Source organism: Wyeomyia smithii, chromosome 2 (genome assembly GCF_029784165.1).
Source record: "Wyeomyia smithii strain HCP4-BCI-WySm-NY-G18 chromosome 2, ASM2978416v1, whole genome shotgun sequence".
In the NCBI taxonomy this organism is placed as follows: domain Eukaryota; kingdom Metazoa; phylum Arthropoda; class Insecta; order Diptera; family Culicidae; genus Wyeomyia; species Wyeomyia smithii.
Genome location: NC_073695.1, coordinates 248,613,418 through 248,640,161, shown reverse-complemented (window position 1 = coordinate 248,640,161; position 26,744 = coordinate 248,613,418). Strand labels below are relative to the sequence as shown.

Below are 26,744 nucleotides of genomic sequence, written 5' to 3'. Positions count from 1 at the left end.
AAAGGTTAACTTCGCAACAACATGTTGATGGTGTTTTGTTACCAGAACAAAAGGGTTTTTTGTAGCAAAAATAATAGAGAAGAACGGCAATTCAAAATATAACAACTGACATAGACTGGCGAGAATCGGTAATTTACCCTAACAACATTTGTGGGATAGTGACTATTGTGGTGTAATTGCCTTCGGATTGTTGGATGCTAACACAAAACACACGCGGTTAAATTTGTAAAAAATATTAATGAACTGTGTTTTAATTTCGTACAGTTTTATTTTACTTCTTGCATATGTTAAGAAGTGAGATGATCACAATCGATACAAAAGATGATGGCTTACGAGCTAGAGCTATAGAATGTGGAGGGTCACAATTGAATAGAAACATAACCTTTTGCCGATTTTAGTACTTTGTATGGTTTGCATTGGAAACGAAAGGAGTTGCAGTGACTTGTAATCTGCTAGAATTTCGAAAATTAATTTTGAATAACTTTTCTCGAACTTATAACCGGGAATTGTCACTCATTCCTTTCGTCTCATCAATTTGCCGTAGTAACTAAACTCTCTAGATTAGGCTACAGTTTGTGATGAAATAAAATAGATATCATGTTGGGCGATAATAAATAAATCAGCTGAATAACATACACTTGCATTTGAATCGTTCGTAATAGTTTGCTCACAATAGGCTAGTTCGTAGCTTGCTCTAACTATTCAGGATGGGGAATCTAATAAATACAATGGAAGAGTCACTTGTACGGAACAAGGAAAGAACCCCTAAAAAGTAGTAATTTTCTCGGTTGTCTACAAACGAATTAAGCTCACTGTCCGTTCCTTGTTCCTAAACACAGAAATGCATGCTTGAGACTTAAAAAATATTCCTTTAATCGCTTCTAGGTTTGCGTTTAAAATACTTCAGTCACGTATTGTTTTCTTTGTTTTTTCTTTTTTTTTCATTCGTAAATTTTGTTTGCTCACGAAATTCAGTATACGTCAATGCAGTTGAAATAAAAATCTAACTAACTAACTTGAAGCATCTGCTAATAAAAAAAAATAATTTTTTTCCACATCAAACACACGCTCATTCAGTTGCCCATGTTGTGGTGATCGTTGCGCCTGAGATACCCAAACAGCCTGCCACCAGGGCGGTCCTTTTACGTCGCCGCAGAAACCCCCTTCGTCGTTGCACCCATAGAGCCGGATGTCGGAGGGGAATAAAAGTTCGGACAATGCGATTGTCCGGGGTTGCTTTCGAGACACCGCCGCAGATGGGAAATCATTCGCAGTAACTTCTCAGCTCGTTATATGAGCAACTTTTCTTGCAGCACTCATCGTAGATTCCCGCCCGGCGTACCCTTCGATGACCCTTCGACCGTGAGAAGGGAAACCCATGCGAACCGTTTTCCGGCAGGGTTTCCACTTCAATATCCATTGGGGCCTGCGGTTGGTCTGAGAGATATTCTGATGACGAGGAAACGATTAACCGATTATAGTTTTTTGGTTCATTTGTTTGTTTCAAGTAGACCTTACCTGTACGATGGTGACTCATCATTGGGTAGCGGCCTTGACACAGCATGGCCAAAGTTTCTGTCAACTTGCGACCGCAATACCGGGACCGAGTGATGTGGTGTAACAGCTCGCTGTCAGCTCCATTTGGTGGTGCCGGAACTGGTGATGCGTCCAAAAACGACGGCAGCAGCGTCACCAGCACCGGGATTATCAGCAATCCGCCAATTCGAATAAACGCTTGCGATCGCATCTGGAAACAGTAATTGAGATTGCAATCAATTAGATAAAGTGTGCTGTAAAACAAGGGAACCTAAATTGCTTAAACAGCGGGGAATGTGGGCATATCGTGTTCACATATCTGCGAAACACGGAATAGTACTACAGGGTGTCCGGATATTATCCGTACAATAAAACAGTGTTAGAATTAACCTTTATTGACGACTTGAAAATCAACATACATAGTATATTATATGAATATGTTTACAAGAAACAAGCGTTATTTGTTTATTTGAAAATGGCCACCCCGTGCTGAGATACACGCCTTTAAACGTTTCGGGAAGTTATCCACGATGGCCGCAAGGTCTTCTGCAGTTATTTCCTCCCAAGCCTTTAGAAGAGATGATTTTTGATGTTCTATTGATTCATGGGGTGTTCTGCAGGCTCTTGACTCCAAGATGGACCAAACCGAATAGTCCATCGGGTTCAAATCCGGTGAGATGGAGGGCAATTCTTCTTTCCTAAAAAAGCTCGGAAAAAGGCGTTCACAAAGACTAATAGTCTTTTTTGTCCCATGAGCCGGTTCCCAGTCTTGCTGAAAAATCCAGTCATTATTGCCGAAATGCTGTGCTGCCCAGGGAGCTACTGAGTCAGTCAGTAGCTTCTGATACACTGTTTGGTTCACTTTTACCCCTTTTTCGATAAAGATCAAATGGGTTTTACCGGTGTGAGTTTTTCCAGCCCAAACCATGACAGAAGCGGGATGATGACTCCTTGAAATACTTCCTCGATTTTGGGAAGTAGCAGGAAGCAACTGCCGATCATTATGGTGATTGTGATGCTGCTCGATAGTAAAAATTTTTTCATCGGTAAACAGCACTGATCAAAAGCGGCCCTCGGACAATTGGTTCAGAACAACCATAGCTTTTCTCAACCGGTTTGCTTTCATAGTGTCAAATAGTGGTTTTTGCATAGTTTATATGACTGAAGCTTCAAATCATCATGGACGATGGCAGCAACGGATGTTTTCGAAATTTTTAAAGATTTTCGCTAACTTTCGGATGAATATTGTACATTTTCGCTTGATTCGTTATTGGATTGTCTCGCGCATTTTTGGTGTCCGAACGGTGCGTTATTTTCCTCTCTGGTGCGATCATCTAGCGTTGGAACGCTCTTGGAATCGTTTTATTGTATCACTCACAGTAGATTTCGCCATATTCAGGTTCTTTGCAATCACTGACACATTTTTTTCCTGACGAAACAGTTCAACAACAGCTCCGCGCAACTCATTCGGCTTCATTTTGCAGGAATTTGAAATCACAACTGTACCAAACGTACTGCGTATAAAGTCAATAGATCAAGATATTATACCATGCAGGTATGGTTAGTTGAATCCGTTTGTTTGTGTAGAGGCATGCTGTCAAAGTATGTACGGATAATTTGCGGACACCCTGTAGACTCCGACTTCGACCGTGCGAAGCATTGAAATCACTCGATAGACGCGTGATCAATCGACGTGAAGTGCAGCGTGAGGCAAGCGTGCGCGTGTCGTCAGTGGCGGCGTTTTGTTTACTTCGCGATGTGCGATACGGCATGGTATCCGTCGGGCTTGTGCATCGTGTCGGTGGAATCTGAGCTGCAGACCCCGAGCCGGTAAACATCATGCGAAGATGAAGAAATGCATGATAATAATAATAATAATAATAATGCTGGCAATAATAATAAAAAGTGGGAAAATAGCAAAACAAACAGCTTTTAGGTTAGTCCAGCCGGAGTTCAGCGAGCGCAGCGCAGTTATTTATTATGGCGATTTTTTTTCTTTCTTCTGCGCTGGCAATCGTGCAGATATCAAAAAATGGGGATGAGTGACAGTTTTTTAACCCACATCTGTGCTGGTGGTAAACATGTTTTGATGATGTTGTTCACGTCAAGAAAAAACGATTTGCACAGCGAAGGCATGTAGGGAAGTGCGAGATGGCGTATCAAGGCTTGCCATGGAATTTGGGTTGAATCAGGGTATTTTTCGGTAAACAACATTCGTGCTTATGTTGTTTTTATTGAGGTGGAAGTTGCAACCATGAATTTCAAATTTACATCTGGGGCCGAATTTCGGACTCTAAATATCATCCCGGTTCCAAAAGTACCCTTATTGGGTTGTAATTAGCTTCGTTTTCAGCACTGATTGCGAAATTTGCATTCAACATATAGCTTTAAATTTTCCAATAGTATAATAGTTAGCCTTATAAATTCTCAATTTTCCGCGTTTTAGTGGACGCTTAGTTACTTTTTCAATCGATTGCTGCAAGAACGAAGAAAATCCGTTGAAAATTGATTGAGTTATTAGCATTTGAAAGTGGACAGTTCGGGACGCTCCCGATGTTTTCGATTTTTCAATTCTAGAACATTGGCGTAATACATAATTCTACTTCGAAGAAATTATAATATGCCAAAGTGCGGATTGATTCAGAGTAGCTCAATTGATTTAATTTAATTTTAAAACTCGATGATTTTGCCATTGTCATAAACAGGCTTGTTTTTTCTCTTCGAAGAAACACTATCATGTAGATGATTATCTTTCACTGCGTTAACAACTATCTCACCCTGGTGGGCAAAGTGACGCACTTGCCTGTAGCGAGCAGCTTGGAGCTTGCAAAAAAAAAAACACAGCGGTGGAATTTGAAATATCTCTCCAGAGAGATAATAAACTGGTGTAAGCTTTCTCACACGAAAGGACATTACGTAAAATAACTACACATCAGAGCTCACTGCAGTGCTTTTACTGGGTGACTCTTAAGCATGTATCAAATGAGGGGAGCATCTAGGTAGGAAAGTAGATTGCGTTTTGTAGTACACCGCGGCGAACTTCTCTGTATTCTCTCTAGAGTGATTCACTACTCTTGTTTGGCTCAGCTGCGGTTTGAGCAGCAAGTGTGTTAGAGACACAGAACAAAACAAAAAGAAAAGTGTAGTGCAAAAAATTTGCTATGCGCAGCTCTGATGCTGGACAAGAAGTACACGGTGTATATTCACTCTGCTCTTCTCACATACTAAGGAGAATACCAAGCATGGTTATCTCCCAGATGGTCTCGAGGTACGATGCTGGCCTAACTAGTCAGTCGCCGTAGGTTAGGGTCTCGGCTCGGGAGAAACTGTTAGTTTCAGTAGGATCGTAGCGCTAACCCCGCTGTACACTAAATAGTCGGCTGCGAAGTCTGTGTATCAATAAACAGGTCATGTTCCGAATCGAAATGTAGCACCAAGGTTTTGCTTTTTTTACCAAGCATGGTTATAAATCGCAATTCCTTGAGAACATTAATTCCAAATTTTTCAGAGATTTGAGCAACAGGGGAAAAGTTACAGCGTTCTGCTGCGCGCCTCGTTACGGTCCCATAAACTAAATTAGAAACTTTATCATTGATTATCTCGAAATGACGTTTTTCAAAAAATAGCTTTACGATTACGATTGCTGAAAAACTGAAAATGATTTTCTTTTTCTTTTTTTCAATATTCGATTATCACGGAGGTAGAGCTTTAACGATGGTTTTTTATGCATAAGATATTACTTTATCGGATTTTTTTAAATGTCACTTCTAGTGCTCAACAAACTGAGTTTTGGGAAAAACGTAAAGCAAAAAAAAAGAGCTTTGGAGAAACAGCTATAAGTTGGCCAATATATTTTATCAACAAATACGTTTTATATAAAACTTAGAAATTGTTGCATCAGAAAACACACTTACAAAAAAAAAATACAAACTTTTCTCATTTTGCGAGCGAAATCTTACAAAACCTTTTAAACGCACAAATGCGTCATGGTCCTGCTGTATGCGCAGCCGAAATAAAATGATATTAGGCAGCACCACTTATGTTATATGAGAAGTTCCTTTCCCTTTTTCAAATTATTTCATTCTATTAGTTTCGTGGCATAACGTAATGACATACAAGTATAATTCTCATTTCCGTTATTCAATAATGCGGTCCTATCTCAGCTACAACCCCTTTACTTTTGGAAGATTTTAAGAATATTTTAAGCTAAGACTCATTTTTCCTGTTAAGTTTACGCCTTAAAATGTTTCCACGCGGTTTCAGGAAATATTTATTTAGAAAAACTCCTCAAGATATAACCAGAGAGCAAACCGATGATGAAGTTTGTGGGAATGAAACAATTTCGATGGTGAATTTACTCATTACCGCCGTTTTGTAAAATAACTGATTGATAAGAAAAGTTATGCAACTATGTTCTCGCTGTTTGCAGTAAGTGGAAATCGATTTTGAATATCTAAAACGTGATGAACCAAGGTTAGATATATAGTTAACAAACCGTTTTGGCATGATAGTGATTAATTTGACATGATATATTTTAAGTTGTGAGAAAATGTCTCATTTTGTGCCAAATAATCGTCATTTGCGGGAAGTGTTACTTTTCACATTTTATTTGAAGAAAACGGCACATACTGTTTCCCAAAGCCACAAAACCGTGATCGAAATTATTTTGACCCAAAAAAACTGATTTTATAGCCGTAGTGTCTTCAGTAAAGTTAATCCTCTAGAAAACTTAGAATTGCCGAAATCGGCTTCTAAAGGCCAGAAAAGGCCAAAAAAGAAAATGACCCCAAATTATGCTCAGAATGGCCGAAATTGCCTTCCAAAGGCCAGAAAAGGCCAAAAAGGAAAATGATCCCAAATTAAGCTCAGAATGGCCAAAATCGCCTTTTAAAGGCCAGAAAAGGCCAAAAAAGAAAATGATCCTGAATTGAGCTCAGAATGGCCGAAATCGCCTTCTAAATAGGTTTTGCAATCCCGGGAACGATTTCCCGGGAATTGCCTTTTCCCGGGATTCCGGGATTCCCGGATCCCGGGAATAGGAATATTGATTCCCGGGATCCCGGGATTCCCGAGCTCCTCGGAAAATTTTCAATACAATATTGCAATAAAACTAAATATCGTATCAAAACACGAAACTTACATCGTAGAAGTGTGGAGCAGCTTCATAGTGTGCATTATACGAAGCAAATATTTGCTTGAAACGACGATCAATATTTGCTTGCCGTGTAATATCAAATGATTTGCCTAATTTATTTGTCAAAAATATATGCTGTCTGATTCAGTAAACGATGAATTTAGAAATATTTTCTTCGTCTTATGTCTTTTTTTGCTAGTGAGTTTACTTCTAAGCGGATAGTTGCTTGATTTTTTCTTTGTTTATTGACAAAAAATTTTGAAACCTGTAAATTGATAAAAAAAAAATGAAACCCTTAAATCAATGCGACCAGAAATAAAAAAATAATAAAACTCAGTCAGTGTAACTTGGGTCGTGGCTACGATTTCACATTAATTACGAAGGCAATCAAATGCTCTAAAATCTGGGTCCCAAACACTCTGCTTTATCTTCAACAAACTAAAAATATTAGACTCTTCAGTGTCTAATGAAATGTAGCAAGAGCTGGAATCGGTGATTTAGAAGTATTTTAGATCTCAGACACCAGCGGTGATTCAGCGATCTTAAGCAAAGTTTTACAGAAGGAAAATACATTATTTGGGCCTAACGAAAAATTGTCAGCGGAACTGAGGCAATTGATAGACGATTGTTCATGAATTACTGGAGTGATCTTGAATAAATTTTGTTCTACAATTCATAATAAAATTGTAAACGATTGTTTGAAACTTTTTATTAATTAACTTTATTTGAAATCTCATTTTTGCTAAGGATTTTTTTCCTTTCCCGGTTCCCGGGAATTCCCGGGAAATGAGATTTTTCATTCCCGTTTCCCGGGAAATCTATTCCAGGGAATATTGCAAACCCTACGTCTAAAGGCCAGAAAAGGCCAAGAAAAATATGATTCCAAATTGAGCTCAGAATCGCTTTCTAAGGGTTGGAAAATGCTAGGAAAGAAAATGATCCCAAACTAAGCTCAGAATGGCCGAAATCGTCTTCTAAAGGCCAGAAAAGGCAAAAAAAAAATGATCCCAAATTAAGCTCAGAATGGCCGAAATCGCCTTTAAAGGTCAGAAAAGCCCATGAAAGAAAATGATCCCAAATTGAGCTCAGAATGGCCGAAATCGTCTTCTAAAGGCCAGAAAAGGTAAAAAAAATGATCCCAAATTAAGCTCAGAATGGCCGAAATTACCTTCCAAAGGCCAGAAAAGGCCAAAAAAGAAAATGATCCCAAATTAAGCTCAAAATGGCCGAAATCGCCTTTTAAAGGCCAGAAAAGGCCAAAAAAGAAAATGACCCTGAATTGAGCTCAAAATGGCCGAAATCGCTTTCTAAAGCTCAGAAAAGGCTAAAATAGAAAATGATCCCAAATTAAGTTAAGAATGGCCGAAATCGCCTTCTAAAGGTCAGAAAAGCCTAGAAAAGAAAATGATCCCAAATTGAGCTTAGAATGGCCGAAATCGCCTTCTAAAGGCCATTAATGTTCAGACGGACTTCGAAAAAATCACTTTGAAACTTTATAAACATTTTTTAGGTATTGATTGAAGCTTTATAGAGGTTCAACTGGAGACCGTTTAAAGGCGGCACTGGGCACTAGGGGGTAATTGAAAAAATAATTTCCATTTTATTTAACATGAAATTTTGTGATTAATTCACCTTAAATTGCGAAACCAATTTTGCTTTTCTCTTTTTTGCATTTAAATATTAATTTTGTTTGGCAAAGTTATAGCTCATTTTATAAGAAACAACTTTGTCTAAGACACAATACTTCTATCTACCAATTTAATTGAAGAGGGATAGACAATAGAGACTACTTTATCTTCTTTTTTTGACCTATATGGCATTCCATGGAAAATAGATAAAAAATATATTTTTTTTGATATGTCTCCATGTAGACTCGCGACTGCTGCTTCAAAAGGGCCTATTCAAAATGGTGACTGATAGATAAAAATTTCTATATCGTAAAAATGGCTTGTTTGATTGAAATAGTGTCTTAAGCAAAGTTGGAGCTCAAAGAAGAACAACTGTGAAAAGTTTCAGTTAAATCGAAAATGGTCGATCAGGATAGATGTTCGAGGTAGCATGGAATGACTCTCATATTTTAATATAGAAATGGTTTTGTCCGCAAGTATTAGCAGGTTTTATAGATACCTGTTGATAAATTAGTGCATTATTTCAATAAAAATAGAAGTATGGTGTTTTTGATACAGTTTTTTCTCATAAAAGGGGTTACAACTTTACCGAACAAAGTGAATTTTTATTTGCAAAAATGAGAAAAGCAAAATTCGTTTTTAATTTTTAGGTGAATTAATCACAAATATGCAACATCTAAAAAAGGAGAATATTTAATGGATGTGATTCGATGTTGACGACTGTCCGCTTTAAGGAAGACCAAATTTCCTCAAAGACCTTGAATTGAAGAAATCGCCTAATGAGGGTCCATGTCGAACGCAGGAAGAGCTTGCTGTGGTATTGAGAGTTACCTGCTAAGCCATTTTCAAGGGTTCCGTATAATTTGAAACCAAGGAATGATGAGCGTCGTTTTTCCAGCGGCAAAAAAGGAAGAGCTTCCCTTATCGCATCGTGACGGTTGCTAAAAAATGAATTCCTTATTATAACAACTCAAGGAAAACGAAGTCAAAGGAATTGGCCCCGTCATGCTTCTACGTCATTTGCTCGGCCAAAAAAGCAGGTGGTAAAGGTTGTGCTGAGTGGAACCAGGTCAATGCTATTTATCATTAGTTGTTAACACTGAACGGAACCATCGATGTAGAACGATATCGGCTTTAATTGATTCAGCCGAGAACTACGCGAAAGATAGTCACAATGCGAGCAGAGGCACGAAAAGTGATTCTACTGCATGACAACGCTCAGCCACATACTGCCAAAGTTGTTAAAACTTACATAGATACACCAAAATGGGAAGTTCTACTACCGAAATTTATTCATTTTGGCTTGTGAGATGAAATTTACAAAATCTGTTTCCAACTGACCATCATTTGACCGATTTCAATTCGGTTGGCTGCACAAAATCAAAACTAAGCTCTGGATTTCAAACCTTCATAATTCATAATTGGATTCTATCAATGGTTCGTTACAAAAATCGTTTGAAATATTTTTTGAGTTTCTATGAAGCTTTGCTCAGTTCTCAAGCTTATCGTAATTTAGTCTTTACTCAGTTTTTTCTTCAAATTCAGTAAATTGTTGAAAACTTGTTCGATCAAATTTGATTGTGTTTTGACGAAGAAAGAGAAATATTACGAAAATTTATAACAATGCCATGGGCATTCAACCGTGAACAGATACGTGAATCACGTAGAAGTTGTATTATCTAGCGTATCAGTATCTTCTAACCAGTATGTTAATTACAAATGGTTTGCTGATTAATGTCACCCCACTGATAAATTTTACCCCATTCCACGGTACCTATTTCTGTTTCTATTTCACCTTACACATTCCGAGAATTTAATCTCAATGCACAGGAGGCTGCATATACTAGGTACTTAAAATTGATGCCAGGTTTAGGTTCAAGTTACCAAAAACAAGTTACCGTCAAAAACAAATTATTCTACAAATAGGTACCAGTTGTACTTACTCAATAATCTTCACCGGCTAAAACTGTTATAACCATCCTTACTACTGAAAAATAAACCCTCCTTATGAAGACGATTAAATTTTTTGAATAAAGTTGGCTGTTTCGTCCGACGATTTTCGATCTATTCTCGATCGAATTTAAATAAGGCACTGCATCAAATGTGGTCCCCGTGGTTCTGTGGTTAGCGATGTCTGGCGGCTAGCTCTCCCACACGGTTGTGATATCGGGTTCGATTCCCGATCGAGTCGAGGATCTTTTCGAGCTGGAAATTTTCTCGACTCAGCACTGGGGCACGGTGTACTTATCCTACACATGCAAAATGTGCCAAAAACAATATCGATAACGAATTCTCTCAACTAATCTAGTTGATCGAGACCGCTATTAGCCCCAAGGCTAAGCGTGCGATATTGTTTGTTATCAAATTTCGGAAAATTAAGCTATGATGTAACTTAACCAAATAGATAAATCGCCGAGATCTGGTGTTATCCCAAAAATTTGAAAAAACCACTTTCTGGGATTGGTTCAAAATTTTTCTGTCCAACTCAGAAACATGTCATATTTCTTCTATTTTGTTTACAAACACGCCACTAGTATGCACGTGAGTCTTACGTAATTAGTGTCGAGAAATGTCTGCAAGTTCTTTTTCAAGAATGCTGTACTGAGCTGTGCTGTTTATCTTACTGTAATTATCTCATTGCACCACACTGTGAAACATAATGCGATAGTCCATGTCTAGATTTCCCAATGATTACCATTGCACGGACTTGGACTTTATCCAAGTCGGATTGATCGCATACAAGACGATTAGTTGTTGTTACTGTCATCATCGTCGTTGGAGCAAGCGATCATTAATTACTCAGTAGGCTGTTTTTTTCTTCGCCAGCGTTCCCGGTTTGGTCCGCACGTACACACACATCGCGCGTTTTTCATCATAATTGCGTCGATGTCATACAGTGTTCGTTGTTTTCCCTTCATATTCCGTTTAGTTCACTCAGTTCAACGCTTTGTTAGTTAGTTTGGTTTCAGATGCCATTGGATAGTAAATATGTGTATTTGCTGCCCACGTCCAAAACAAAAACCAAACAAAGAGGTGTACAGTCACACAAAAAGGTGCAGTTGAGATTTGCAAACATCCTAAACCAAACGCACCAAAACATGTCAAGTAGTAAAACTACCTAGATTAGTCCCATAAGCAGCAGCAACAGAGGCAGCATAAACTGTAAAACCCAAGGAGAAACAAGCGAGCAAAATAAAACGAAAGAAAGAAAAAAAAAATACGACTGCTGTGACCTAGATTTTTTCGTCCTATGTGTTTTTGTCCGGATGTTCTAGAGGGCCGCCCGCTGTTTGCAAAGTACGGCCTGCGGCGGCCTCTCTAAGCCCATTACTTATGCCAGCCATAGTCTACGTAGTCGCACATGAGAACTTTTACCTCCAGCTTAGCTGAAGTCAAAGCGAAGATTATGCCATCGCTGCGCGCGATCTTGCTCGTATCAGCTGTGGGCAGGTTTTGTGTGTATTTTTTTGTCTTTGCTTCATACTGTGCAGCAGCACCGTCCTCTTGCCATCCGTGTGTACAGTTCATGAAAAAATACCGTCCCACAGGCCACAACACTATATTGTCGTCAAAGAGCCATGATACGCGCTCTGGTGTGTTAGCAACGTAGCACAACATTTAGCACGGCGCTGTGCCCACGGGGGTGGTGGGGGTTTTGTTGACGTTTATTGAGTCAGGAATGAAAACAAATCATTAGGGTAACAACAGGAAAAATCAGTGTGCTGTAAAAATGTCAATTTTTAAACTTATAAAAAAGCAGACAACAGAGTAGAGCTCCAATAAATTGATTTAAAATATGAGGAAGATTGTTGAATTAGCTTTTTTGGCCCCTCTAAACGAAAATCCTGCCCACAGCACTGGCACAGCTCTACTCTATTTTTGTCTTCGCTGTGGAAGGCGACCACGGCTGCCCGAAGTAAGTTCATAATAGTTGAAGTCATATATTTTAAACGGGCTATTTATAGCGCTGGGTGGGTTGTCGTTCACGGACGGACGGACGGACGGAACGGGGTAGTTCTCACCCTGGCAGAAGCTGGTGGTCTGATGGGGTGACGAGAGGGGTGGTTTAAGAAATCTGAAACTTCTTGTGTTGCTCGGTAGATCGTTTGCCATGCTCTAAGATCATATGATTAGGTCTGCGATGCACGGCTGTGACTTGTTCGCTCACAGCTGTTTTGTGCTTGGGCCGGAGCTAATGGCGGGCGGTGCAGTTTGCGGGGATAATTGCAGCGTCTGTTACTTCATAGCGCATAGCAACTATCAGCTGTGTTCTTGGTCCGATTTCCTTGAAGCTCCAGCAGCTTGCGTGTAGATTGGAACCGAGCTACACACAAGTTGGACTTTGGTTAAACCACGAACCTACCTGTTGGTCTTGTTCTAAATTAACATGCCTTTTGCATTCGAAGGACCGTCCTTCGGCTGCGAATGTGAAATAAATACAAATCACCACTGGATTCGGTTACGTTGTTAGTGCTATAAATTCACTTCCTCGTCCGTTAGAATGCCTGAAGAACGGTTGTTTTGCCATAGAAACATAATTAATCCGCGAGTCCGTGGCAGAAATCTGATCGCTCACGTTCAATCAGTTTAAGTGCGATGGAGTACACACAGATCCAGGAACCGTCCGGATTGCCGATTCGCCACCATAAACATCATCGTTGTCGTTGGCAGATCGATGTCAATTACCTCGTTACGATCGGCGTTGGTGCGTCGTCCTGTCCTGTACGTATATACGGCAATTTCTTGTACGGCGGTCAAGCCGAGGCTAGAGGGGGAAATAAAACATTGGCAAAAAATGTGAAGGCGAATTCTCGTTTATCAACTGCCGCCGCCGTCAACGGCGACCGCGGCTCATCGCAGGGCCATTTGCGGCGATCCGTCATAACCGGATCGCTATACGTACTATTTTTAATGGTCGCGTTCATACACATCGATAGCAGAACGTGTGCTGCATTTGGGGCCGCCATAATGAGCCCCTGGCTCTGGCGGGGGGTACCATAATCGCGCTCATCAGGCAGGCTGTTCGGGCTGAGACCTTCCAGGGCCTGTGCCTTGGACTTTGAGGGAGGTGCATCGTCGTCATCATTATCGAATAGCTCGCGGGATCACCGCGCTGAATTTTAATGAACCTATATTCCAGCAAATTCGCGAGCAAATCTCCGTGGTTTACAACTGGTAAATAAGAAATAATAAATGTTTATTTCATTGCATTGTTTTCATCCTGGTGGACTTAATCGTGCAGGTCGTGGAATGGAATGTCGAGCTCAAGCGTATTTTTTTCCTGTTCATTTGCCATGAGCTGTTGTTGTTATGCCGTTGTGGTATTATTTTTACGGCGGCCACTTTTTTTTATAGCCGTTGCCGTCTGCGCGCTGGGAGATCACAGGATCAACGAGCGAGGTGAAGGATACGGCGCTGATAGTGAGAGTGGGGCTACGTGGAGGTGGAGGCGAGCGTGTGGGTTAATTTCGGCCGGCGGAGTCCGGTGGCGATGACTCGGAGATTTGATTTTTTTTGCCCCGTTTCGTTCTCGTTTGAGAAGCGCCGACGTACATTCGGCGGAGTTTGCTTTCAAACGACTGACGAAGGGCTTTGAACTCGCAGCGCACCGATCACGAGACTTCGGGTGGATCGTTAGGTGGGCGATAGTGCGCTCGTAGCAATGAACTTTAGGATTGTTTGGAGTTGATAAGGCTTGCCTGTCGCAGAACGTGAACTTGGGATGGGTTATATAAACAAAAATTTCGTTGAAATCGAATAGATTGGTTTTGAAGGTTAAAAAAGGTTCGGGATAAGTTATTGAAAAAAAAAAGAAAAAGATTGTGAGTTCAATCGAATTTTAGGTTTTCAGCGATTTTATAAATCATTCTTAGGTTGCTGTTCTAAATTTTGTCGTCATATATTGAACCTTAAAACAATAAAACATTAATAAATAAAAAAGGAGAATTTGATTATTATAAGATAAATTAATTTCTAACATATGATATGTACAAAAATGTTTAAAAAAATTTATGCAGATTTGTGGCTGTTTCTTAACACTTAGCATTTGGTTATTTTTAACATTATTTTTAACACGCATAATTTTTATTAGTTACTTTGAAAGCAATAGCGATTCATCTTTACTCAAGTAACAACATATACAGTCACATAATTGCTGTGGGAGAACAAAAAAGAATGCTCATAGAGAGCGTTTTTTTGTATTCATTTTGGTTTTATGAAATCTTGATAGTTATTCTATGTATAACGAACCCCAAAATAATGAAATGTTGCACATAATGCTAATATTCTGTCGGTGTACTTCGACTATCAAACTTGAGCTTTTTGGATTAACGGCTTGGACCAGATTTCATTTTAAATTTAATGAATCTCTTAAGCAACTTCCGTTTTATGTCATTGCATTATTTGCAGTTGCACCGGCAACGTCGTGAATAATTTTTGTGGAAGAATGATTGCTTTGTGGACTTCAAAAAATAGTGAGGTGAGCTTGTGACCACAACAGTGGCGTTTCCAAATAATCATTTGAGCCTGGAGCGCTACGGGAGAGAATCTGCGTATGTATCAGAAATGGAAAGGGTGCGGAAAGGACCTGGACGTTGCATCAATACAAAAGCAGCGGGTCAAGGCTCACTAACACACACATTGCGGCTCTAAGTTCTATATACCCCTACAGTCATACATACAAGCGCGTAGTCGCCAGTAATTTTGTTACTTTTAGTTTTTTACCTTTTTTTTCTAATGCGCGGTCATCAGACACAAAAAGTTGTAAAATATTGCTTAAAAGTAACAAAAACTTTTCCGTTTGTTTTGAGAGTATAGTAGATTTTCAATGTCTTCACGGTAAAAAAAAAGTTGACACCAATTTGGTAAAGCATGAATTATAGAAAAATATACAAAAATATAATTTTCTGTTACGAATCATTATTTTTGTGATATTCCATGAAAATAATCTATTTCTGAGACTTAAAATTTCAACTCAATCGGACTTCGGGAAGAGGAGCCTCAAAAAGTCAAATTTTCAATTTGTGATCGATGAAAAGAAGAAAATAAAGTTGATGGAATTTTCGAAATCAATTTTTTTTTGTGATGCCAAGTGTCAAGCAAATATTTGCTATTTTTGGTACAAATTTTATTCGCACAAAACAAAATTCGTACCAAAAATAGCAAATATTTGCTTCGTCTATTACCTGCTCAGGAATGCAAGAAACGCTGAGATCTAGTGTTACTACAAAACAATTATGTTCGATAAAGTCGACTTACTGGGACGGGAAAATTTTTGAGCTGACGGAATCTTTGTATACAAATCCCAGGAAGTCACTTTTTTTCTTCATATATAACAGGAAGTCGCTCTAGAAGAAAGGTTTAGGTAACACCAGGTCTTGACGTAATTTATAAGATATTTGCAATCCAACAAAAATTTCTGCACTATGGTCAAAAGCTTGAGCTTGAGCTTGAACGACCGTACATTTCGTAGTTGCTCCTCCGTTTTCTACCCTCTTGCTCACTGTTGTGTGTATAAATGACTGAATGATAGCTCCTCGTTGTCCTACGTCAATAACGCGGTTGTGTGTCAGCTTTAACCTTCTACTTTTGTTTTATTAAGCAAAGTTTCATATTTTTATATGTTATAAAACTTTGCCTAGTAAATCATTCCTCTGTCTGTTAACACGCAACAGTTAGTTTATAAGCAAAGCAAAGCCTTGGTGCTACATTTCGATTCGGAACTTGACCTTCTGTTTATTTATACACAGACTTCGCAGCCGACTGTTTAGTGTACAGAACAATTGAGGGGCTAGCGCACGATCCTACTGACACAAACAGTCCCTCCCGAGTCGAGACTCGAACTGGGTTTTTAGGCCAGCATCGTACCTCGTGACGGAGATCAGTTAGTTTATACAATATATGAAAACCCTCTGTAACATATGTTCGCCATACTCTAATGTGCGTGGTAGTATATAATCTAAGCTTGAAGAAAAAGTATTGACATCATGCCTCCACTAGTCCCTATTTTTGCTATATGTTCTTACAATCATTGAAAAAAAAAAAAAACTAAAATATGCTGTAACTTTATAAGGAAAAATCTTAAAGATGAGAAAACGTGTGTTTTGTGTGCCCCAACGGTTCCTTCGAACAACGTTTTCTTATAAAATGCCACTAACAAAAGCAAAGTACGAAAAAAACTAAATTTTAGGTATCTTTCATTTAAAGTACTCTTTAACTCTGTACTAAATGAAGATAGAAATTTTGGTTTTTAGCAAAGTTTTAAATTTTTACATGTTCTAAAATTTTGCCTTTAACTCTTAACACAAAAAAGTTTTTTTAAATTTATATAACATTTGACAATTCTAGAGGGGAACCAGCTTGAAACTGAAAGGCTTTTTAATAAAGAAAAAAAAAATTAACAAGTGGAAATAAATTCCACTTTTTGCCCTTTTGGATCATAGCAATACCAATTCAAAAAAAATCTGAAAAAAATGAAGAGTACTAGGTTCGCTGTTCAAGCTACTATCTTCCTGCGTAATGTTTTATAGTTTTTTTTTAAATAAATCCTCCCTTTTAATGGCCGCGTGGTTTGAAATGATCAATATTTATTGGTTATGGTTCATGAATTTTTGCTTTGAATGAAAAAAGAATCAGATAGACCTTGAAGAGAAGTGTTGATTTTGAAACCCGCACATACTGCAAGCAAGCAAACAAGGCACAACGATCATACACACACGCTACCGGCACACTCACAGCTATTAGCAGTAGCCAAATGGCTGACGCGACGCGACAGATCCGGACAAAATTACTCACAGATCCGGGCATGTTAGGCAATGCGGCGCAGTGCTACGGTCCGCCGGTTGGTCCGTCTACTGTGAAACGCTGTGATCGAATGAGTCGCCTGCTCAACCTTGCTGCGCTGAAATCAGTTGCTGCTCTGCCGGTCGCGGGTTAAGCCTGTTTCCAGTAAGAGTCAACCGCCCTCTTGTTATAGTAATCGGTTAACACTTTTTTGTTACATATGCTACGATTCATCTCTACCTTAAACATTTTCCAAAGACTGACAGATCTGGGCTCTTGCACCTTACTGTGACCGCCCAAAAAGAACGCAGACCATGTGAGGTCTTCAGTACGATTTGAACATGTTATCTTTATTTTTTATTATTTCTAGTTCAATAATAATAACTCGTTGGCAACAAAAGTTATTATTTTTCTCCATAATATGATTAAAACCGTCATATGATGAAAATATTTTTCGAGAAATACCTGCAAAACATGTGAAACAACAAAATCCTGAAGCTAACTCAATTATATTCTTCCGATTTACAACGAAAATCTTGAAACTAGAAGCACTTTGACATAAAGTTAAGAACTAACTGATTTTCCATCAGCCAGTAGACGAAACTGGCTGGTGGGAGCTGGATCGTGGTATGGAAAATGCAGAAGGAAATTTTTTTTCACAACATACCAGTTAGCCCCGAAGGTGTAACCATGACCTGCACAAAAGCAGACCCTTTATCGTTCAATTAGTTTACCATGCGTGTATTTAGCTTATTACGGTTAAACCGCGGTGGCCGCACCGAGCTGCTGCTGCTGCAACCAGTAAAACTTAGATCCGACCAGTCTTTTCACTGCTGACGCGACGAGACGCGCCCGCCAGCCAGCCCGCCGTTAGTCTACCAGCAAAGAGCGCGCAAACCGCTGCTGGCCAATTCGAGCGCCAAATTGACGCGAATTAAGAGTAATAGATTCGTCTAGTCGTTGGGGCCGGTTTCTCCATTCTGACACTGCCAACCGGTGCCGTACACCGTCGAGGTCAACCAATTTGCACAGGAGCCGATGAGGTTTGCGAAATGTGTGCGTGGCGATTCTCGACCAGCCGCCGCGCACTGGGCCGGAACGGCTGGCTGGAACCCGATGGGTTTCTCCCGATACACTTTTTGCCTTTCGCAGTGGCCCAATTGACTTTAATAAATAAATTAACTTGGCAGGTTGAATCCGGCGATAAAAAGTTCAGTTTGGGAGCAAAACGAACGCGAGCAGAGATCTTCACGGAAGTGCAGTGATCTCGTTCGGTTCATCAACACTGTATAATTTCCGAAAGTGCAACATAAGACTAAACACTGTAGGTTATTACACATGGGCGGGTTCAAAGTTTATGAGACATGACGCTGAAATGCGCGCTTCGCTCAATTGGCCGCTCCGCTGCCGAGACGATGATGATCGAGCGGCGTGCTAATGGAGGTTAGAGGAGACTGATTCGAGTGCTACTTCGCGCTAAGGTCTTCTACCCTCCTGCCACACCGGTCAGTCGTGCCACCTGCCGCTGATTGGATTGCATATTCTAATTCTGGCTACTCTAACCCACTAGATGGGACACAAATGAAAATAAATGACACTAGCTAAATTGAGCCAAAACGAAAGGCTCGGACTGTTGGTTGCGGGTCCCATCCGTCGTTTTGTTCTACGCGTTCGTTCGGTGGTTTCGTTGTTCTAAGCTAAGGGGGCGATTAAATTGAGCTCATCGGTGCGCGCTCGCGGTGGTGTCGAGTCGAATCCGTTTCTGCGAACAGAGGCAAGCCGGTAATACAGATTTGTGTGCATTTTCCTACGGCAGCCGTAGGAAAGTGAGTAATGGGCACAGATAATGAGCCGGAGCGGATAATATAGGAGTCTGTGTACGATACCGGTTAGGATTTTGAGTCAACCGGTTACAATTGAAGCTGGCCTAGCGCGTACCAGTGAGAAGACGGCAATCTCTTTCCGTATAACATATTATGTGAGAACGATTCGAAGTATTTTACTACGATTGTTTAAATTGATTGATAGTGTGGCTAATGTGGACCAATAACGAAATAATCTTGACGTACCGCTAGTGTTTTAGGCCAACTTTGTCTATTAGGTATGTTGATAATATTTTTTCCGGTTTTGGACATTTTTAACCTTTGATAGCAATGATTGGTTCAGTTTTTTTTTGTTTAAATTATCATCTTTGTAAATATTATCGTGCCGCCTTTTTGAATTTTCAAACCTATCTTTTGAAAAAGTATATCGATTTATGGGAAAACTAGTGAAAAATCTTTGTCACAAAGAAAGTAGTCTTACCCTTTACTTTCTTACATTCGACGAAAATGCCCTAGCCAATTTCTCCATATAATCTCTCTTTTAATCAAAACTGCTAATTATGCTTGAAGGAGGAATGTTGCACTTACTTTTTTCGTCGATTTGAAGTAAATTGTTTCAATAATGAATTATGTTTACGCTCTTGTGCAGTCCAAGCCAAATTTTTTGTCTCTTGAAAAAAAAAAACGGAATTGTTGGCTAGCTAGGTATCCTTCATAATCTAGAAGAGGTGATATTCGAATGAAGCAGGTGTCAAGAGGGTCGTGGTCCCCGTGGTACTGTGGTTAGTGATGTCGGTCGGCTAGCTCTCCCACACGGTTGTGATACCGGGTTCGATTTCCGATCAGGTCGAGGATCTTTCCGAGCTGGAAATTTTCTCGACTCAGCACTGGGGCACGGTGTATCGTTGTACTTATCCTACAACATGCAAAATGTGCCGAAAACAATATCGATAACGAATTCTCTCAACTAATCTAGTTGATCGAGACCGCATTAGCCCCCCCAGTCTATTGTTTAGGTGTTAAGAGGATACAGTGGGGGATGTAGGATGCTCCATTTCAGCGAAGACGCATAAGCCGCCTTGATTTTCGCAATTCAAGTTGACCGCCGACTCACCATCGGAAGCGGCGGTCTCTTACACCTCTACCGTCCATTATGCCTAGCGTAATATGCCTTGCTTCTGAATGTTCCACCTCTAATTCTGCAAGAAACATTTTCTATAACTTAAGGGCGCACCATGTCTTTTACTTCAAAATTGTACTTTTTTTCGGATTGAATTTTTTTCGCAAATAACGCATAACCGGTTTGAATCTTCAGCGCTCAAAACAACTGAGTTTTTGGGAAGAACATTCCCGTTTGCAAAAAAATGGAATATTTGTAAAAAAAATCGTTCACGAACTCGCAACACCCCTAAGGTAACTGTTACTTTTGGCTTCATGATTCTAGTTGATAGGCTGCCCTTTCATTGCAATCACCACATTTTTCTCAAGAAAAAAAAGTTTCGGAAAAATTGTTGTTTATTTCCAAGCTTCATTTTTTAACGGTGTTTTTTCCTAATGGTATTCGGGCTCTGCCTAAAAGATGGGGCCAAGTTATAACTAGCGATGGGCAATACTTTGAATGGGTTATAACTAACTTAAAAAACAGTTGCGTTTTAATTAAAAAAAAAAGAAGAGTGTGTGAGATACGACCGCAAGGTTATCGTAGAATTACGCGAACCTGTCAATGTATTTCTTGCAGTCGATTGGTGGATCAATTTGATCGGTTTGAAGCGATGAATTTCAGTAAAAATTCTCATTCCACTCTTATTTTTAATGAAGATTTGTAACCGTGAAGAGGAGTGTTGCGGCTTGAAGTCATTCGGAAATAATATTGAAGGTTGCTGAGACACAGTTGTTAGTAGAGTACCTCCTCCCCGTCAGAAACACAAACGATGGGTTGTGGGCAAAGCCACGACCGCAACGTTAACGACGAAGAACTACAGAAGATTGTTTGTTACATTTTTTGTATTGTTCGAGAGTGATCGCAAGTGATAAGTTCAAAGTAAACCCAAAGCTCAAACTTCTACGTTTGCTTACAGGAAAACTTTATTCAAGTCTTTGTAGATTTTACGGTTTTCCAACTTGACGAGAATTAAAATTTTTTCGCAAATAACGCATAACCGGTTTGAATCTTCAGCGCTCAAAACAACTGAGTTTTTGGGAAGAACATTCCCGTTTGCAAAAAAATGGAATATTTGTAAAAAAAATCGTTCACGAACTCGCAACACCCCTAAAGTAACTGTTACTTTTGGCTTCATGATTCTAGTTGATAGGCTGCCCTTTCATTGCAATCACCACATTTTTCTCAAGAAAAAAAAGTTTCGGAAAAATTGTTGTTTATTTCCAAGCTTCATTTTTTAACGGTGTATATTTTTCCTAGATGGACAAAATTATTGTTAGTGTTTATATTCTTGTCGAGCGATACCGGATGGAATAGCTTGCAATCCAGTATTTTCACCTGTTGATGACTGAAATCTTTAAAACGGACTGTTCCACTCTTCAACAGATCTTTGGTAATTTTAGCTAGGGTTGAAAACCATTTAACCAGATCCCGATTAAATGATAACAAACGACTTGAAAAAGCAGCATCAAAAGAATTATTGTTTGTCGAAGTCATCAAACAAACCGTTTCGGCTTTGATTTTATTTTTCTTCTTAAAAACAATCTAATTATGTGTTTCCCATTTCTTCATGATCAAACAACCATCGATGTTGAACTAGTTTTTAAAAATAAACAAGTTTTAATAAAAGACCACTTTGAGATTTTTTTTGTATATTGTTTTTCGGAAAGACAAAATTATTATCTACAATTTTGCCGAAAACACTACACCGATTTAACAAACCATTCTGGATCTAAAAATATTTGTAATTATCAATTCCTTTTTTACCTTTTTTAATCATGATTAATTTATGTAAAGGGTTTATACATGAAGCGTCGTGATTCAACTGAATAAGTTGAATAGATTGTGTATGAGATATACCGTAAGGTGAACGTAGAATTCTGACAACCTGTCCTATGTCAATGTGCTTTTGCAATTGTTTTGGGATAGGTTTCCACTTGGTAGATATCCGAATTAAAATAGCTCTCGATTGTAGCTTGTACAACCAACCCAAATATTTATGCCTTCTTCTCGGTAATGTTAAGTAATTTAACAAATTGGATATTTGGCACTTTGGGTGGGTGAAGGTAACAAATGGTAGGAGTTTGTTTATGAAGGGTCAGTTACGGATGATGTGGAAGAAATTGGGTCTACAGGAACCAAATATCTCAGCTGCCAGATAGATGGTTGCATTAGCGACAGTGCGCTCAGCACAGTTTCCTCTCTGAAAAAACGGTGAATATAATAAATTGGAACTGGTGACGAGTTAGATTTAAACAGGAGTTGGTAGATTCTGAAATTGTTTGTCAATAAACAAATTTTAATTGGGCTAGATAAACTGCAGTTCTGTAAGCAATTTCACACATATGACTTACGAGATTGGTTCGAAAATAATTAATTTTATCAATATTTGCATAGTTTTGACCAGTGGCAGAAAAATAAAAACTTCTTCAGTTAAATGATTTCGGGCGCTAAAAAGTGCCATTAGTGTATCACAGTAGTGACACCTAGGTTTGTCATTTCTCTTCGGAGGAACACTGCCATGTAGGACTGCTTTCACACTGGTGGGCAAAGCGACGCATTCGCTTGAAGAGAGCAACGAATCATGTGTATCTGAGGAGCTTGCAAAAAAAAAACAGCGATGTGGAATCTGAAATATTTCTCCAAAGAGATAATAACCTGGTGAGATAACTACACAACAGAGGTCACTGCAGTGCTTCTACCGTGTGTTTCTTAAATTAATATCAAATGAAGGTGAAATCTAGGTAGGCAAAGTGTCTTGCGTGTTTGTTTTGCATCTCGGAACTGAAAAAAATCTAGTCGCCCGTCACACAATTTTGCTCTTCGAATGTTGTCGAATTTATCTCAGCAGTGTACAGCGCGGCGTACTTCTATTTATTCTCTCTAGAGTGAGTCAACACTTTTTCTCCGCTCAGCTGTGGTGTAAGCAGCAAGTGTGCTAGTTTTTTTGCGAGAAACAGAGGCACAGCACAGAAGTGAAAGAAAAGTGTAATGCAAAAACTTTCTCCATTTCTCTCATACAGGACAAGAATTAAACGATGAATATTCACTCGGCTCTTTTCACATATTGAGGGAATTGGTGACATCCGGCAAATTTGTTTGATTTGTCATTGCGGATATGACATGGGATTATTCTTGTTCTCTTGTTACCGCGGCAGTATTTTCAGTACTTTAGCTGCTACTAAGGATTTCATAACGGATCCTTCAGTACCAACACCTTTATGCATGTTCGATGAATTGACCTACCGGGGGAAGTGTGTCCCTTTTTTGCTCTTTTTTGTCTTCCCTTTTTTGTCGCGACGAGACCTTACCGTGTAGACTACCGCCTTAGGAATGTAAGGTGACATTTCTGTTTGCTGCTTTTTACACTAGGCTTTCTAGGGAAACTCTTAGTGGAGGAGGTGCCTCGAGACTGAGGAATTACAACGAAAATACTTTTTAGCATCAAAAAAATTTAATTTTTTTGCATTTAGGCGAACAAAGATATAATTTTCTAGTCGACTGTTGCAATAATGAAGGAAATCCTTTGAAAACTGACTGAGTTGCAAGCATTTAAAAGTGGACATTTTCAGTGACGCTACGTCAAAAAAAAAGAAGAGAAAAAAGCAGCAAAATCACAACTTTGGCTAACAGGAACAGATGTGAAAACATTCAACCAGATCAGAAAAGGTCGATACAAATGGTTGCCCGTTTTTTTCGTGTGATTACATATCTTGCTTCGGGACCTGGAGTTACCTGTAAAACCATTTTGAACCAATTTAGGCTGAGCACTGCGCTAGAAATGGCCACAATACGAGCAGAGGCTCGAGAAAATGATTCTAATGCATGACAACGCTTGACCTCGTATAGTTTCAAAAGACGGACACTTTTTTCCTAATGGTATTCGGGCTCTGCCAAAAAGATGGGGCCAAGTTATAACTAGCGATGGGCAATACTTTGAATGGGTTATAACTAACTTAAAAAACAGTTGCGTTTTAATTAAAAAAAAAAGAAGAGTGTGTGAGATACGACCGCAAGGTTATCGTAGAATTACGCGAACCTGTCAATGTATTTCTTGCAGTCGATTGGTGGATCAATTTGATCGGTTTGAAGCGATGAATTTCAGTAAAAATTCTCATTCCACTCTTATTTTTAATGAAGATTTGTAACCGTGAAGAGGAGTGTTGCGGCTTGAAGTCATTCGGAAATAATATTGAAGGTTGCTGAGACACAGTTGTTAGTAGAGTACCTCCTCCCCGTCAGAAACATAAACGATGGGTTGTGGGCAAAGCCACGACCGCAACGTTAACGACGAAGAACTACAGAAGATTGTTTGTTACATTTTTTGTATTGTTCGAGAGTGATCGCAAGTGATAAGTTCAAAGTAAACCCAAAGCTCAAACTTCTACGTTTGCTTACAGGAAAACTTTATTCAAGTCTTTGTAGATTTTACGGTTTTCCAACTTGACGAGAATTAAAATTCACTAAAATGGTTAAAAAGCTAAAATTTTTCTTTTTTTCTAGTTTGAGCTCTAGGGCAACCTTTTTCTCGCTGTCGACCAGTGGTCAACACAGGTTTGCCTTAGAGCTCAAACTAAGAAGAGAAAGTGTAGCTTTTGAATCGTTCCTGTGAAATGAGATGCTCTTAGTCAGCTCGAAGGTACGTAAAGAATCCAGCCTCTAGAAATCATCCCGGTTTCGAAAATACCCATATTGGATGATATTTGGCCATGTTTTCAGCTCTGATTGGTTGACCCCCGTGAACAAAAGAAGGCCCTACATTTTTCAATAGTAAGTATAATAAAATCATATTTTTTCGTATGTTAATGGACGCGTAATAATGCGTAATTTTTCAATCGATTGCTACAAAAATCGAAGAAATCCGTTGAAAAATTATTAAGTTATAAGCACTTGAAATTGGATAACTTTTGTGACACTTTGGACGTTTTTTTTTTATTTCAATTTGTACCTCTACTCCAGAATGTTACGGTAAGAAGTAATTCTATGTCAGAAAACAGCACGAATTTAGTTCTGATAGGAAAGAAAGTTCCGGTAGGGGAATGTAACACCAAGGCTTTTTAGTGGATATATTTTATGTGTTGCATAAATGATAACGTCTTTCATCGCATGTTCACCGGATATATGTAAATAATATGTTGGTGCTAAAAAAAATATTTGTGGCTTAAATTTTATTATTTAATGAAATGCATTATACTATCTTTTTCGATGCAATTGCTGGGGTAAAGTTTCTTCGCTCAAAGGAAACTTATTTTTGTGACTTCTATATCGATTTGCCTAGTATTTTTCCTTAGACAGCAAAATGTTTTTTTCCAGCGGCGAAGTAATTTGCTTTTAGAAAGACGGACTCAAAATAAAACTAATGAGTGCACAGTATGGAATTTGGAATAAAACAAATTTCAATTGTCAACAGTATATCTGGATATTGAATAGACTTTCGTCGTTGGGAAATAATTCTGTCCCCCAAAAATGTAGTCCCAAAAGAAAAAAAACGATCTAACAATCATCACCACTACCTACCTTGGAACAGTTTCTGTTGGCCGTTGATCAATCGTCTTCTGCAGTGGAGCTGGGCTAAATCTGGTCTACCAGCTTGGAGCAGTTTTTGTTGAAAATGAAAATAAAATCGATGGTGTGGATTTCCGTGGTACACATTCAACCCGCGGTCGGTTGCGTAAAGTTGAGCAGCGCACTTCTATTCGCACGACGTCACGATCAGTCCAAAAACAAAGTCAAAGCTGTGCGCGATTCCGTTTCACCCGTTTGAACCTTGATGTCCGAGAACGCGCAAGATTTTATGTTGAACGAGGATAGTAAACCTTCTGTCAACGCAACAACTCTCGCTGTACGTCCTTCGTCAAGCTGGTTTATGTTTCTAGTGGCAAACACAATTTGATCACAGTCTCGGTACTGATAGAACTACAATCACTTTCGGCTGTCGTTTTCAAACTTATGTAGCGATCAAAGTTTCTCAATTCTGTTCCGCCTGCATGCTAAATCCTTTGTTTGACTTTCAAACTATACAAACGATTACGAATCCTACGCCGTTTGTTGCTTTTTTCCCCTCTTAATAACGAGTACGATCCAAATTGCAGTATATTCGTTCACCTTGTAGCTTTCCTTCTTCCTACGGTAATCACCGACGCTCAAAGGACACTGACTTGTTTTATTTTTTGTTTTTAGTACACACGAACTCTCCAACCTTTGCCCGTCGTCGGGGTTCCGATCTGGGCGTTTGCTTGGAAACAAGGACAGGCAGACGCAGGCACAGCACAAATCCGACGGTTGTCTGGATTACCTTGTAACTTTGGCTTCCTCCGGTAATCGACGTAAAAACAAAAAACAACACAGTCCAGTAGTTTCTCCTTTTCGCGGGGCTCTCCCCTGGAATCGTCGATCGGACAAGTCTGCGTCAATCACTGCTCGGTTTGCGACGTTCTGATTTCCTCTAAATATATGAAAAATAGCTTGATAGAGCAAGGAGACCACTTTCGAGCACTACCTCTTCAACACCACGAGTGCAACTGATCGAACCGCTGGAAAGCGTAGCGCTTTAAAATAAGTCATTTTATACCCGCATGCTGCTGCTACTGCTGTTGCTGCTAGAGGGTCTGTGGGGCCCCCGATTTATGAACGATTCCATCGGCATCTGCTCTCTTGCTCGAGCCGATCCCGGGGCCCTCTGC

At 39.4% G+C, this 26,744-nt stretch overlaps 1 protein-coding gene across 1 annotated transcript; it reads right to left on the bottom strand.

Annotated features, from left to right (window-relative positions):
* Nucleotides 1-217: 217 nt before the first annotated feature.
* On the bottom strand, nt 218-26,664 carry LOC129724626 (bombyxin A-1 homolog). The gene is made up of 3 exons (XM_055679674.1): nt 25,579-26,664; nt 1,519-1,747; nt 218-1,449 (listed from the first exon to the last, which is right to left on the bottom strand). Exons 2-3 carry the CDS (start codon nt 1,745-1,747, stop codon nt 1,265-1,267), a joined length of 414 nt encoding a protein of 137 aa, XP_055535649.1. The 5' UTR covers nt 25,579-26,664; the 3' UTR covers nt 218-1,264.
* Between the last annotated feature and the right edge of the window lie 80 nt (nt 26,665-26,744).

Coding starts and splice junctions, on each gene's coding strand:
- LOC129724626 (XM_055679674.1), bottom strand. CDS start 1,747: ATGCGATCGCAAGCGTTTATTCGAATTGGCGGATTGCTGATAATCCCG. Junction 1,450..1,518: donor GATGAGTCACCATCGTACAG/GTAAGGTCTACT, acceptor CCTCGTCATCAG/AATATCTCTCAGACCAACCG.